The 14,485-nt window shown below is 38.8% G+C and overlaps 1 protein-coding gene across 1 annotated transcript; it reads left to right on the plus strand.

The window, feature by feature from the left end:
• The first annotated feature begins 135 nt into the window (after window positions 1-135).
• CRELD2 (CRELD disulfide isomerase 2) lies at window positions 136-13,470 on the plus strand. The gene is made up of 10 exons (XM_086739970.1): window positions 136-424; window positions 1,532-1,614; window positions 2,563-2,673; window positions 5,430-5,521; window positions 6,559-6,735; window positions 8,018-8,116; window positions 9,754-9,831; window positions 10,665-10,760; window positions 11,607-11,747; window positions 13,301-13,470. Exons 1-10 carry the CDS (start codon window positions 266-268, stop codon window positions 13,357-13,359), a joined length of 1,095 nt encoding a protein of 364 aa, XP_086596096.1. The 5' UTR covers window positions 136-265; the 3' UTR covers window positions 13,360-13,470.
• The last annotated feature ends 1,015 nt before the right edge of the window (window positions 13,471-14,485 follow it).

The following is a 14,485-nucleotide window of genomic DNA, read 5'->3' on the forward strand; positions in this document are numbered from 1 at the left end:
GCAGCTCTCTGCGCACGCGGGGCGCTCCAATTGGTCCGGAGCGTGGCGCGCGCTCATTGGACCACGTTCCTCCGCTCCCCTGCCGCCGCCAACCAGCGCCTGCTGCCGGTGCGGTTGTGGGGCTGACGCGGAAATCTGAATGGAGCTCGCGGGCCGGTTGCTACGGGGGCCGGGGCGGGGCGAACGCGCTGCGCGTGGCCGTCGCTGAGGCGGGCTCGGTGCGGCGGCCCCGCTCCCTCTCCCCGGGGCTCTGCGCGCCCTCGCCATGGGGCCCGGCCCCGCGCCTCGCCCAGGCCGGGCGCCGCTGGCCCTGGCGCTCTGCGCTGCCCTGTTGCTGCTGCTGCCGCCGCCCGCCCTGGGCGCTGGCGGGCGGCGGCGCCTGGCGTGCTCCACCTGCCGGGGCATCGTCGACAGGTTCAACCAGGTGGGCCGAGGGGCGGCGGGCGGGGGGCTCCCCGGCGAGCAGCAGGCCGCAGGGTCCCGCCGCGGAGCCTGAGGCGCGGGGGCAGCGCAGCCCCCGGTCTGCGGGCCGGCCGGCGGCAGCGGGTGCGGAGGGGTGCCGGGCCCGCCAGAAAGCCGGCGGCAGCGGCCGGCGCGGTGCGGGCCTGTGGCCGGCTCTCTGCCCCGCAGCTCCGGAGGGCCCGCGGCCAGGCTCCGGGAGCGCTTCCGCCGGGGGCTGCGTTACCGGCCGCGCCCAGCCAGACTGATGGACGGCAGCGGTTTGCTCCCGGCTTCGGTCTCAGTCGTAGTCCTTAGCGGGGTGGGTTACAGAGCCCCTCCAGGTTTGCTGTCAGAGGCGCTCTGGTGCACAAAGGCTGGCTGTGCTGGCTGCAGGGTGCCTGCTTCCATGAGGAGTGCTGGCGGAAAACAGCATTATCCCCTGAAATTCTGCGTCTGTTGCCGGTTGCAACAGTCCGACGTTGGGGCACAGTAAATTCAATGCAGGCAGCAAGGGGCAGCTTCGGCTTGTGACAGGTACTTAGCGCTCTTTGTACGTGTGTTCGGTGTTGTAGGCTTGGTCGGTCGCTTTAACTGAGGAGGTTTTTTGCAAGGTGTGATTTGATAGGCATTGGCTGTGACTCGGGGAAGTTGTGCTGCTCGGGATGAATTATCCTGTTGTATGGTTGTGTGTTTAAGTTAAAACATGGTGAAGATTGGGCTAGGTACTATCAAAACCAGGTGAAGCAGAGGTCCTGTTCGACTGACCAATAAAGTTCCTGACATCTTAAAGAAGAAGGGTATAAAGTTTCATACACGTATGTTTTGTGACATAAATGAAGACTGTAACAAGGCCTTGTTCATACGTTACAAAAATTGAGTCATGTTATGCTATAACCTACACTTTCTCACTTTTCATGTTACCACTAGCTGTTTTTTTCACTTAGCAGTTTGATCCGCAGCTTCAGAGCTTTACTGATGTTTCTGCATGGTGCTTTTCGCAGTTTTCCTATAAGCATTTACTATTGCCTGTTATTGTTGTTAGAAACAAACCCTGTGTAACTTACATTCTTTTGGTACTTTTCGTTTGTAGGGATTAGCAGATACAGCTAAAAAGAATTTTGGTGGTGGAAACACTGCTTGGGAAGAGAAGACTCTGTCAAAGTATGAGTCCAGGTAAACTGTCTCAGTACTTCTCATTTGGCTACATTTCATGTTTACTGTGTGTAACATCACCATACCAATGTTTGTCTGGAACTTAAATATCAAATGTTGCATCTAATTTTACATGTCCAAGCCTTCAGTTCTTTTTGATTAAAATGTAAGATTACATTGTGAAGTAGAGATTACAGTAAAAACTTAAATGCCTTATTAATGCCTTTATTTGTCTTGTTTCTGAAAACAATAAAAGTTAATAGTATGTCCTTGGTCATAGTAGTTTTTTTCTATTTACCCATTTAAGTCCTAAAATAATGATCTTAAATAATGGTCAGTCGTTAATTGATAGTCATAAAAGGTGTGGAGTACTGTGATACTTGGTTTAGAGTTAAAGCAGTCGTCCCTATTTCAGTGCCTACAGTCTCCTCCCTACAGTAGTCACTATTTCAGTGCCAAACGGAAAACTATAAGAGGTGCAGGTTACTGTACTCTTTTGTATATATGTTTGATTACTGAGCAAAGCGATCTGGTATCTTTCTTCCAATTTCAAATTCACTTTTTAATCTTAGTTGGCGCACTGAGATGTAAGGGTGGGATTTTTAAATGTTGGTTACTGTAAGCTTCATCGACTTGTATCGAATATTAACAATACATGACATTTTATTGTTGAACTTTGGAGAAAAATACTGAACTCAAAATTTGCTGGGAAGCTAAAAATCTATCAAACCTACACTCTGCAGGCATAATAAATGCAAGCAAGCCAAAGTAGTTGTTTTGGTCATCCTTCTAATTTTTTTGCTGTTGTTGATTAGTTCTTTATTCTGATATTTGCTTTGTTTTGGAACTAATTCAAAACGCACCATAAACTAAAAAAAGTATTCTAGGCTGAAGTCTAGCTTCTTTGTCATGTCTTGAGTGGTGTCAAATGTTTAAATTAAACTTAGGATTTTCCTTCTCTGCTTGTAGTGAAATTCGTCTTGTAGAGATCATAGAGAATCTGTGCGACAGCAGTAACTTTGAATGTAACAACATGGTAGAAGAGCATGAAGAACACATAGAGAAATGGTGGTTCAAACTGTAAGTATCAAACTGTTTAGTGGAAATCTTTGTGTGGACAAGTTATCTGAGAGGATGACCTACTAATATTACTATTGTGCCTGAACAATAGCAGTATGGGTAATTCTTCATTATCCTTCAAGAGTTGCCTTCAAGCTGTACTGGGGACAGCTGGGTTCAGGCTGACTTTTAATAGCATCTGCCACTGTACTGTGTCTTTTTTTATTTTCAATTCCAGAGGTGTTGCACCAAAACGTCCAGTCTGACTTCTCATATACTGTCCTCTCACTTACCAGTGGGGTGTTGAGTCAAAATAGTATTGGAAAGAAGTTTATTATCTTTTTTGTTTTTCTTTGTCATAAAACTGCAAGAGACACTTTGATTCTTGTGGGGTTTTTGTTTGTTTGCTTTTTTTCCCTGTAACACTATTTTGTTATCCTGGCAATCAAAAAATAGTTGATACTAATAAATCTAGAAATAAATCTAGAAGTTGGATCTCTTGAGGATTGTCAAGTTCCACCTGACTTTTCTATCTGCCTTCTAAACTAGACTGTGGTTTCTATTATAACTAAGCTTTTTCATATGCCATTATAAAATACAATTCGTGTAACAATGGCATTGTAGCGTTTAAATATTGTAAGATTTTTTTTTTTAATTCCAAATTATGTTTCTTTTAATTATTTTTTTTTTTTTTTTTTTTACTACTTCAGACTGTCAGCGCTTCCAGTCAGCTAGAATTCAATAGGGTATAACTGCCATTATGACATTTCACAACTGGATAAGGATTTTTGATAACCCACTTTGCTCTTACTACTTTATTGCTTTATCCTTTTACCTAACTATACAGGATTGTGTATACATCAACATGCCAACTGAAGGGAACAGAATAGTATAGCATAGCATAGAATAGAATATTTCAGTTAGAAGGGACCTACGATGGCCTTCTAGTCCAACTGCTTGGCCAATTCAGGGCTGATGAAAAGTTAAAGCATGTTTATCAAAATGCTTCTTAAACACTGACAGGCTTGGGGTATCAGCCTCCTCTCTAGGAAGCCTGTTGCGGTGTTTGGCCACCTTCTTAGTAAAGAAATGCTTCCTAATGTCCAGTCTAAACCTCCCCTGATGCAGCTTTGAACCATTCCCACATGTCCTACCACTGAATACCAGGGAGAGGAGATCAGCACCTCCCTCTCCACTTCACCTCCTCAGGAAGCTGTAGAAAGCAATGAGGTCACCCCTCAGCCTCCTTTTCTCAAAACTAGACAAACACAGAGTCCTTAGCTGCTCCTCATAGGACATGCCTTCCAGAAAGGTGAGCTCTGCAACCTGAAGTCTTAAATTTGTCTTAAATTTGCGAAACTGAAAGAAACAGGTTTTAAACTAGAGAATTTGATGAAGTAGACTTCCTAAATTAAACAAAACCATTCATAAAATACATTGTTTTTTTGAAAGTTTCTGTATTTAATAGACCTTTTGAGTGCAGTTGATTAACTTTGCCTTCTGTCCTTCTACAGTATCCAGATGTCATTCAGTTTCTGTGGTAGTTTCCAAAGATAGTTTATTTCTCCATGAATACCTTAGATCTTTTTTCACAAATTGTTACGTTATACGTGGTACTCATTAAATTTACTTTTCAGGGCCTGAGACTTGGAGTGAATATGGTCAGACATAATAGTTTAGAAAGAGAAGCTGTACATGCTTCAGGAGTTGCTGAAGACTTCTGTCAGGTTACAGAATATCAGAGCCTTTCCTTTACTAGAGTTTTTGAGGCTTCAGCATCAGCGTGACACTGAGGTCTATGAATTGTCATTCAGAACTGTAGTAGTCCTCCTGCTTACTTGCAAAATAATGTATAGTGATTTCATTGTTAGTTGGGGGTCTGTGCTGGTGCTAGAGTAGCGTGTAACTAACTTCTTAATATTAAGAAGATCCTTCTTAAAATAATACTTGATTCATGTGGAGGCAGAATGCAGCACAGCTGTTTGACACTGATGAATTTGGGCTATGTCCTTGAACACCACTTGCTCAATAACAAAAAACAGCAACTAGAACAAGGTAAGGAAATACCGAAGGCAAAAATAATAAAGACAACCAAAAAACTATAACCAATCCAAATGAAGCATAAGGCGCGTGAACAGTATATTGCTACCAATCAAATTAGATGATTAAGTGCGTGCACTTCGCGTGTAACTTTGATAGACTATAAAAGACTAATGCTGACTAACAAGAAAGGTCTCCGGAACACCATCCATGGAGTCCATGGTTTACTGCCACAGATTCATGCTGAAAAAGAGGAGAAATTTTAACAGGCACCCTGTTGTCAGGTTGGCAATAGTTTGAGCAGATGTTAGTATCTCTCCTGGGTTATCTTCTGAGATAAAGACACAGCAGCTAGAGGAAGACATAAATAAGACCATTTACACTATATATAAACTTTCTCTAAAAATAAGATGTTAAAATAAAAGGGGAGTGTATGTGTCAAGATGAATTGATTTTATTGCTTGCTCTTATTTCACGTTTTTCATAAATAAAATGTATAAAATTTGAGTGGAGTCTGTTACTAGTATTGTAGTTTAAAAGGTAAATTCATCTCAAGTTGGAGGACTTCTAGAAGTTGGTTCCTGAAATAAGATCTGTCTCTAGAAGAGAAAAAACAAGTTTCTAATCTGTCACATGCACTGTATTTCTCTACTGCATTTTGCAGATCCAGTTGTGCGAGTAGGCTTTTAAAGAATCTTCGTTCTTTTTACTGATAAATGAGTGTCTTTCATATACAGAAAGAAGAAGTATCCTGATTTGTTTAAGTGGCTTTGCATAGAAACAATAGAAGTTTGCTGCCCTCCTGGAACTTATGGACCAGACTGCCTTGGTAATTTTTCTTTTGAAAAATATGGTAGCAGATAAGTTCTTTTTACCTGTTTCAGTTTTTTATAACATGGACACGAATACATGAAGTGTGATGCTTTGCATGAGACACTAGCTACTGCGTAGTATGTACTTACTAGCTGCCTTATGAGCATCCTGCCTGAAGAAAAGTCTTCTGGGCATAAAGTAATGTACAAAGCTGTCGAGGGTATTTACATGTCCAGAATCCACCTGATCTGATGCTCACATTGACACTTGACTCATGCTTAAAGGCTCTCCATGCCATCAAGGCTGGCTTCTTTCAGAAGCTATGTAGACAACAATCCTTGACCAGTTTCAAGAGTAAAACGGCTAAAACACTGTTGGGGATTAAATGAAGAAATTCATAACTGAGGATTAGATTAAAAAAAAATGGGAGAAATTGGATAAAAGTATGTGGGAGACAATTGGATGAGAGTAAGATCTTTGCAGAAGAGATAAAGGAGGTATTTTGGCCCCTGAAGTTTGGATAATTTATAAATCTCTAAAACCTTGCACCTTGTCAGTGATCAGCTTCAGCCTCTTACATTGTTAAAAAATAAGCACCAATTCCCAATATTGATCTAAATGATGTTTTTCCCACTGCAGTGTGAGCATTGTCAGAAGTCTGGAATAAATAAAGATACCAACTTTAAGTCAAGACCCTAGGAAAACAGATAAAATTCTAAGCCATGGTCTTTAGCCAAAGTTACATTTATAACTGAACATTCCTGCAGCCTTTTCGGTTCCTCTTATGCTTGAATGTATTACTGACCATTCCTTGTTGCAAACCTTTTGGTTGCTCTTAAGGGGAAAAAAGATTTTGGAAATTACAGGTTTAGTGTGACTATTCGTGGGTTGATTTTTTTTTTTGTTGGGTTTTTTTTTTTTTGATTGGTTGGGTTTTTTTTTTTTTACATATTTTACTGTCTATGAAGAGGGAGGGACTTCAGGTGCTTGTCATGGAGAATAGGAAGTTATTTCCTTTAACATCTGATTTAAAGTATTTTTGATCCTTTGTAGCTTGTCGTGGTGGATCGGAAAGACCTTGCCATGGAAATGGCCACTGTGATGGTGATGGTACTCGAGGTGGAGATGGCTCATGTAGCTGTAACAAGGAGTATACAGGAGATTTTTGTTTGGACTGTTCTAATGGTTACTTCAGTACCTTGAGAAATGAGACGCATTCTGTTTGTTCAGGTAATGAAATCTTTGATACATGTTTATACTTTTGTCTTCCTTCTTTAATTTTTGTGACCAAAATGAGAAACAATTTAAACTGACAAATGTAAAACCAAAAAATAGTTACAGTTTAATAACTCCACTTTAACCACAAATAACAAGTCAGTCAGTTTAGTGGAATTCTAAGGTTTTACTAAGTCATCCTTCCAGACTCCACTTTTTTTTTTTTTTTCTCTCCCTACTTTAAGTTATGAAGCAGAATTAATCTATATCATGAGGGAGGTGGGAGGGAAAAGCAAGCTTCCCCCACCCCCCAAGTACTCTTATATAGACTTAAGCTGAAATTGCTGCATAGTGGACTACTTTGAAAGCTAGATTTTCCTCATGACTCAGATAAGCTTAACTGGAGTAAATGGGCATGGAAACAGCTGATCTGAACTGTAGACTACATAGATTCCACTTAAGGTTCCACTTAAGCTTAATTTTGAAACAAAGTCAGGTCATAGGAATAAACTTTTTCAGTTGATCAGATTTTCATCTGTTTTTACATCTTGAGTGAGGTTCTGCAGCAATTAAATCCTGACCATGAGGTCTAATAAGATTGTTTGTTTTTTTTTTTTTTTTTTTTTTTATCTGGCTATGTAGTAATTCTTCTGTGTGATATTTTTTTTTTTCTTTTACAATATATAACGTGTATATGTTATATATATAGTGTATTATATATGCAGATAATAGATGTAATATGCTTATATGACTGGGTTTCCAGTATGTTTCCTTGTGAAGTTCTACAGGCTAGTATCACTTCACACATTGCTCTCATGGCTAGTTGCAAATGAAGTAGTCTCAGGATTCATTAGGTTGGGAGTGCTGAGTCCAGTGTTTAAACTGTTGTCCCAACCCTGAGTGGCTGAGCAAAGTTTACTTTCTTGATCTCCTCTTCCCAAATGTTTTGGAAATTGGACCTGCCACTTCTAGTGACTGGAATTTTGTGACACTGAGTTAAGTGGTGCTGATGCCAGTAATTGCCAGGTTTGGCTTTCTGGTTTTTTTGAGGTTTGTTTTTGGTTTTTGTTTGTTTGGGTTTTGTTTTTTTTTTTTTTTTTTTGTAGGATAGAGCTACGTTTTTGTAAATGATATCTCCATAAAGTCAAAATTTTATCTTGTGAATGAGAAGGTCAAGCTACTAAAATGTGATAGCTTCCAATGAATGCTGAATAAGGTTTTCTTTGAGAATTTGTGTGCCCAAACTTGTCTTGGGTTCTCTCAACAAAGCTTAGATTGTAGTTTTCTCTTATCTCAGCCTGCCACGCTGCCTGTAAAACTTGTACTGGTTCGAGTAACAAGGACTGTCAAGACTGTAAAGAAGGCTGGATTAAAAATGAAGAAGCAGCTTGTGTGGGTGAGTACTACTTGGTAGACGTCAAACAGGTTTTGTAGTGATGTTGGCTGGTGAGATTAGATGACATCACATGAAGTTTTATTGTATTTTATGGAAGTGTTCTGTCAGTTTAGGTTTCTATAGTTTGTAGTCTCTCTTTTCCTAACTTGTTTCATGTTGCAGGAGAGCAGAATTTCCTCCCCTCTGATTGCCTGATTATAGTTGTCTTTATCAAGCAGTTCACTGTATTAGTGGAATCACTAGTTTAGTGGAATACAGATAGCAGCAAGTGGGGTGTTCCTTTTCAGACATGGTTTTTGTATTTATGTGAATGCTAAACGGTGCCTTGGTCTTGATGTATTTATCAGCTACTGAAAGATTCCTGTCAGCTTATCTACAAATTTTGCAATAATTGCACAGTTGTCTTCACATTACTATATGTTTATAAATACTCAACCTTAATAGAGTTCAAACATTTTGATAAAAGCCAGTCATATTGGCCTTTCCTATTATTGGAGAGAAATATCAGGAGCCATCAAACTCGGAGCTTCCACTAATCTCTTTCCTATTTCTAGCTTAGTATTTCTTTTGATGTATGAGGAGATATGTATGAAACATTTAAGGAAAAAAACAAGTACGAAAAACACTCCCAGTGCAGGAATGCATTAGGGGGAGAGTAACACATTCTGTTCAACTGGCTGATTTTGACCAGCTAAAGACTCTTAATGTGATGTCTGGAAACAGTGTCTTGGAAATTGTGAACACTGCTTCTTTCAAAAAGTGCTAATGAAAGCTAGGATTTGAATTACAGCCCTTGTGATAGCTGCTTAGGAAACTGTTGAATGCTCTAAGAGTTCCAGTGTTGTCTTCTATACAGCTGGGTTTTTTTTCCAAATAATCATTGCAACTGATCAAGTATATATTAATTGAGTAATCAATAGGAATGATGTCTGCAGCAAGAGGATGAGATAAACAGCAAGGGGACTGAAATAGCCTTTCTCTGTCCAATTTTTTTAGTTCAGTACTGTTGTACCCTTTCCTTGAAATACCAAGATGAGCGTGTTTTAACTTCCCAGGTAGAACTGGTTTTCAGCTTGACTAGTCCTAACCTTGACTTGGCTTTCTCCAATTTGCTTTGTGTAGAAAACTAAGCAGTGTATGTGTGTGCATTTGTGTAATTTTTTAAATACTTTAAAAAGTTCCATAGCTTGGTAATATAGGAGTAGATAAATCACCAGTATTCCAGAAGAATAGTCTGTCTGCTTTTGTTATGCTATCTGCATAAAAAGTATAAATGCATGCAAAGTACTGACTTGAAAATGACAAGGATGGCAGGTATTCTGGAAGTTTTATTTAATTTGAGCTCTTGAATTTCTGATACGTCTGTTATTGTCATTACAAGTTGTCTTCCGAGGATCATTTTTTGTTAATGTAAATTTTAAGCTGAACAAACCAGTGTATGTTACCATGTTACTTTTATCTCTAACATGTTGCATATCTGATCCTGAACTCATTGTAACTCTCAATGCAATCAGTTTAAGTTTATAGCTTCTGTGAGACAGTTCTTAGAAGATCTCAAAGCATAGCATTCAAGTGTTAATCTGGCGATTTAATCATGACTACTATTTTAAGATAACCTGTCGCTTTTTATCTTTCAGATTTAGATGAGTGTGCTGCTTCTCCTTGCAAAGATCACCAGTATTGTTTGAACACAGATGGATCTTTCTCATGCAAAGGTTTCCTTTTAATCTGTTGTAGTTTGTAATCTAGAATCCTAATCCAATGCTAGAGGTAGTGCTAGAAAGAGCATGTTACCAGGCATGTAGTGCAATGTGGTCCAGTCCTGACTCCTAGGAATGGGGAGGATGAGGCTTTAGACCTATCGTATGAGGAAAGCAAGAGAATTCTGGTTGTTTCTTCTCTGCTCTTGTGAGACTCCACCTGGAGTACTGCATTCAGCTCTGGGGCCCCCAGGGTAAGAAAGATATGAACCTGTTTGAGGGAATTCAGAAGAGAACCACAAAGATCATCAGGGAGCTGGAATACCTCTCCTATGAGGACAGGCTGAGAGAGCTGGAGTTGTTCAGCCTGGAGAAGAGAAGGCTCCAGGGAGACCTTATAGCAGCCTTCCAGTACCTAAAGGAGGTCTACAGGAGAGGTGGGGAGTGACTTTATTGAGGAGTGTAGTGATAGGACAAGGGGTAATGGTTTTAAACTGGAAGAGGGTAGATTTAGATTAGATATTAGGAAGAAATTCTCTACTGTGAGGGTGGTGAGACGCTGGAACAGGTTACCCAGAGAAGTTCTGGACACTCCATCTCTGGAAGTGTTCAAGACTGAGTTGGATCAGGCTTTGAGCAGCCCGATTTAGTGGAAGGTGTCCCTGCCCATGGCAGGCGGCTTGGAACTACATGATCTTTAAGGTCCCTTCCAACTCAAACCATTCAATGATTCTGTCATTTCTTGTGTGGGTAAGCTGACTGACTTTTTCAGTTGATCTTTTTCAGTTGATCTGCTACTTTAAACCTCAGATATATGAATTTTTATGCTTAAAATATTTTCTCTTTAGCATGTGATGCCAGCTGCGTAGGTTGCACAGGGGAAGGTTCTGACAAGTGTAAGACCTGTGCATCTGGATACATGAAGGAAGATGAAAAGTGTACAGGTTGGTGGATTTAGCAATATATGGTTAACCATGTAGTCTTGGTTAGCCACGCTGAGGAGCTGTTAAGTACATTTACGTTTGCTTCAGTTTTCAAGCCTATCAAAATGAACCTGGCCATTCTGGTATTAGCAGCAAAAACTTTCTTTGTTAGTTCCTTTATATTATTAGGCTAATATGCATGACAAGGCTTAAAGTTGAAACACTCCTACAAAAGGAACAAAGTATTTTATAGCCGGTTCAGGAAACAAATACATGAGTCTCTTGTCAGTTATCTACTACTTCATTAGAAGTGTGCCTCTGTATTCATTTTGTATCAGAAAGGCAGGAACACGATGTGGATTCTGTTGTCTTTCTGTTAATCCATTAATTTCCAAGTTCTAATGATATTTATTCATAGTGAATTATAACATGTGAAATGATAGTAAAAAGACAGAAATTAGAGATTCTCTGTGGGGAAGAGCAGAAAGTATGCGTCATCTTAAGTAGCTGTTAACTATGATGGTGTAGTATTTATAGGCTCCCTTCCCTTTTATTGTACTTTGATGGTATCAATAGAAAATGGCTATAGGAAATCTTCAGTAGGTTAAGACGAGTACAGTTGCTTAATCTCATGTAGGGGACTGCAAAACATAAACAAAACAATACTATCTGAATAAATTTGAAATGCAGTCTAAATCATGAAGAACTGCAACAGATTGTTTTAACAGAAGTAAGTCTGTTGTGGTAGCATTCTGCTCCTCAGTGCTTTCTAGATTTGAATAGAATTTTGTTTATGTGACTGAGCACAAGTAAGTTTTACGACAAAATAACAGCAATGGACTATTTCTTTCCCTATCCTATCTCTAGATATAGATGAATGTAATCTTCCTGAAAAAGTCTGCGTGGAAGAGAATCAAGACTGTGTTAATACTTCAGGTAGTTACAAGTGTGTATGTTCAGAAGGGTTTGAAGATAAGGATGGAACATGTGTCCAAACTGTAAAAACAGGCAAGTGACTTTTCAATTATAGTTTTTCTTAAATATACTATATTGACACCTTGGAGGTGTATGTCTGTCTATGAGTCTAGTTGCTTATAAACTCTTCTGTACAATTTCTCATCTTACAGCTGTGGTCTGTGTCAAGTAGTTTGTAGTATCACTCACGTTCTGACATGCATGTTTTCTTGCTTAAAGATGGTGGTTTGTTTTTTTTTTAATGTCCTGGTTTTGTGTGGCATGTTTTTTTTTTTTTGTTTTGGTTTTTTTTGCTTAACTCAAGGTTTTGTTTGTAAGTCACGTAAGTGTCTGGCTTCATTACATGAAGTGAACTAGCAGATTACTGCTATCATAAAAAGGAGTTCCTCTTCTTCCTCACTCTTTTTCCTTTATCATTGATTATAATGACCTAAAAGGGTTTATCTGATTGCATGCAAGCTGCTTCAACTTACTGAAATCTCATAAAACTGAGCAGAATTCTTTTTGCTGGATGAGTGAGCTGAAATTGTTTATTTTGTGATTGATCACAAAAGTACTAGAGCTGGTGTGAGTGAACGCAGAGAAGACACTCATCTTTCAGTAGCAGGGAACTGTTTAGCTTAGAATCATAGAATCTATACCTTCACTCAAGAAATTCAGTGTAATTTGCTCTAGGATGTATGGTACATTATGAACAGAGTTAGGTTAATTTAGTATTTTATTACTCCATCTAGGCTTTTTTTACAATTCCAAAGTGAAAGACAGGATTATTTTGCAATTAAGGTTGTAGGAGAATAGATGAGACACACTCAATTTCATACCTTTATTTTCTTTCTACTTCTTAGCTTGTTTGGGGTTGGTTTTTTTTTTTTTTTTGGTCCCCAAACTGCTTTTTTATTTTGTAATAACTTGTAAAGATCTATGTAGTATTGCTACTCAAGGCCATTCAGTTCAGACTTTATACTCTCTGTACTCACTGTTTTTAGTCCTTTAAAAAACATAGTAACTGATATCCTGAGTATCTGCACAGGAGAAGTGGATAACTGATTTTAATGTGGCCTGACATTTTATGAGAATAAAAGCAAAATGAAAAGTTGACATATTGGCTTAGCTTTTTTCTTAGATTAATGCTTTTACCAGTATAATAAAATTGCTCTGCTTTTATTTTAACATCTGAACTGAGCAGTTTGTGGTATAGAAACTAATTCTGAGTAATACTTGCTTTTTGTTTTCAAACACCAGAATTTCTTCTAACAGATCATGTGGAAAGGATTAAGTTCACTGTGAATAGCTGAAAATAAAAGCTTAAAATAGAAATAGCTGTGCTGCTTTTTTTTTCTTCCACTAACAATATTATACCAGTTTATTTGAAATGGTCTATTTACATCTAGTAAAAAAAAAAAAAAATTGAGCTTAAATTAGGAGCATGGTGCAAGTAGCTCTGCTGTGTGGCTTTATTGCTTCTCTTGTCTTTAAGTATGTTGATTTGGGTTTCTCTTTAAAAAAATCCTAATGTCAAAAATTGTATTGTATAATTATGTTTATAAATATGGTTTATGTTCTGATTATGGTACTTAATTTCACAGGAGAGGAAGTAGAAAGTGAAACAACTGAGCCCTCACCTACTGGACATGATGACTTATGATCTGCATTCAGAACCAAAAGACATTTCTATCTAAAGTTTTAAATTATTGGACTAAGGCTCTGCTGGTTGACATACTGTGGAAATGGTATTAAATATGCAGGTTGACATTAAGATTTTTGTGGTTTTTTAAATGGTGATAAACTGCTCTTTAAGCTGCACTTCTTTATTCTTAAATGCCACTTTTTATATTATTCTTCAAGAACAACCCTCTAGATGGATTAGTGTAAAATTTGAATTAACATAACGTTGTACCCAGCAATTGTAAACAACTTGCAGGTTTCTCGTTCTAGTGCCTACTGAAAACTGTCATCATTTGGAAGGACTTAGTTGCACTTCATAATTCCAGAAAAATTTAGACTGACATTTGATGTTTCTCGACATGAGAAATATTCCTGTAACTGAAATACAGCTTTTAGAAACTGTCAAAGGGAATCTCTTTGAGGGGGAAGCACTGCTCCCTTAAACAAAATAGAATGCCTAATACTGCATTCAATAAAATATTATTTTGTTGAAATGTGCCTTAAAAATTTTTAAGATGCTAATACCTTGCTGTGTTGTCATGTCTGTTTTTCGTTTAGGCAGTAAACAAAAGAAAATGGAAAAACCACAAAGCCAAACAAAAACCCCACAAAAACAAAACCCCAGAACCTTGTAAGGACTATATTTCAGTTCAGCACTGAATTCCACTCAGTTGTGCTGGAATGTATGAAGGGGGCAGGGGGAAGAAAAACCCAACAATCCTCCTCTTCTCCCCACACCTTTCTCTAAAGGAAGAATTACATCAAACTTCGAGCTTTCCAAAAGTAGGTAGACAAGTCTATCTTCCAGATACTTGGATTAAGTATGTAAACTAGTTTGTGGCTCACAGTTGTTATGCGAGTACTCTCTAGAACTGATGAATACGACTTTCACTACAGTCTACTGCTGCATGTCTTTTTCAGAGCAAACATATAACAATAAATTATCTTGTTGTCTCTTGCGCCATTTCAGAGGGAAAGCTAATAAGCATAGCATAGACACAACTTTCTAGATGTTGTCCCTAACCTTAAAGGCAAGTATAAGAGCTGAAATTGGTATATTCTGCAGGACCATCACAGCTGCAAATAAGCTAAGGACTATCCAGGTA

Source organism: Chlamydotis macqueenii, chromosome 1 (genome assembly GCF_036417535.1).
Source record: "Chlamydotis macqueenii isolate bChlMac1 chromosome 1, bChlMac1.mat, whole genome shotgun sequence".
NCBI lineage: Eukaryota > Metazoa > Chordata > Aves > Otidiformes > Otididae > Chlamydotis > Chlamydotis macqueenii.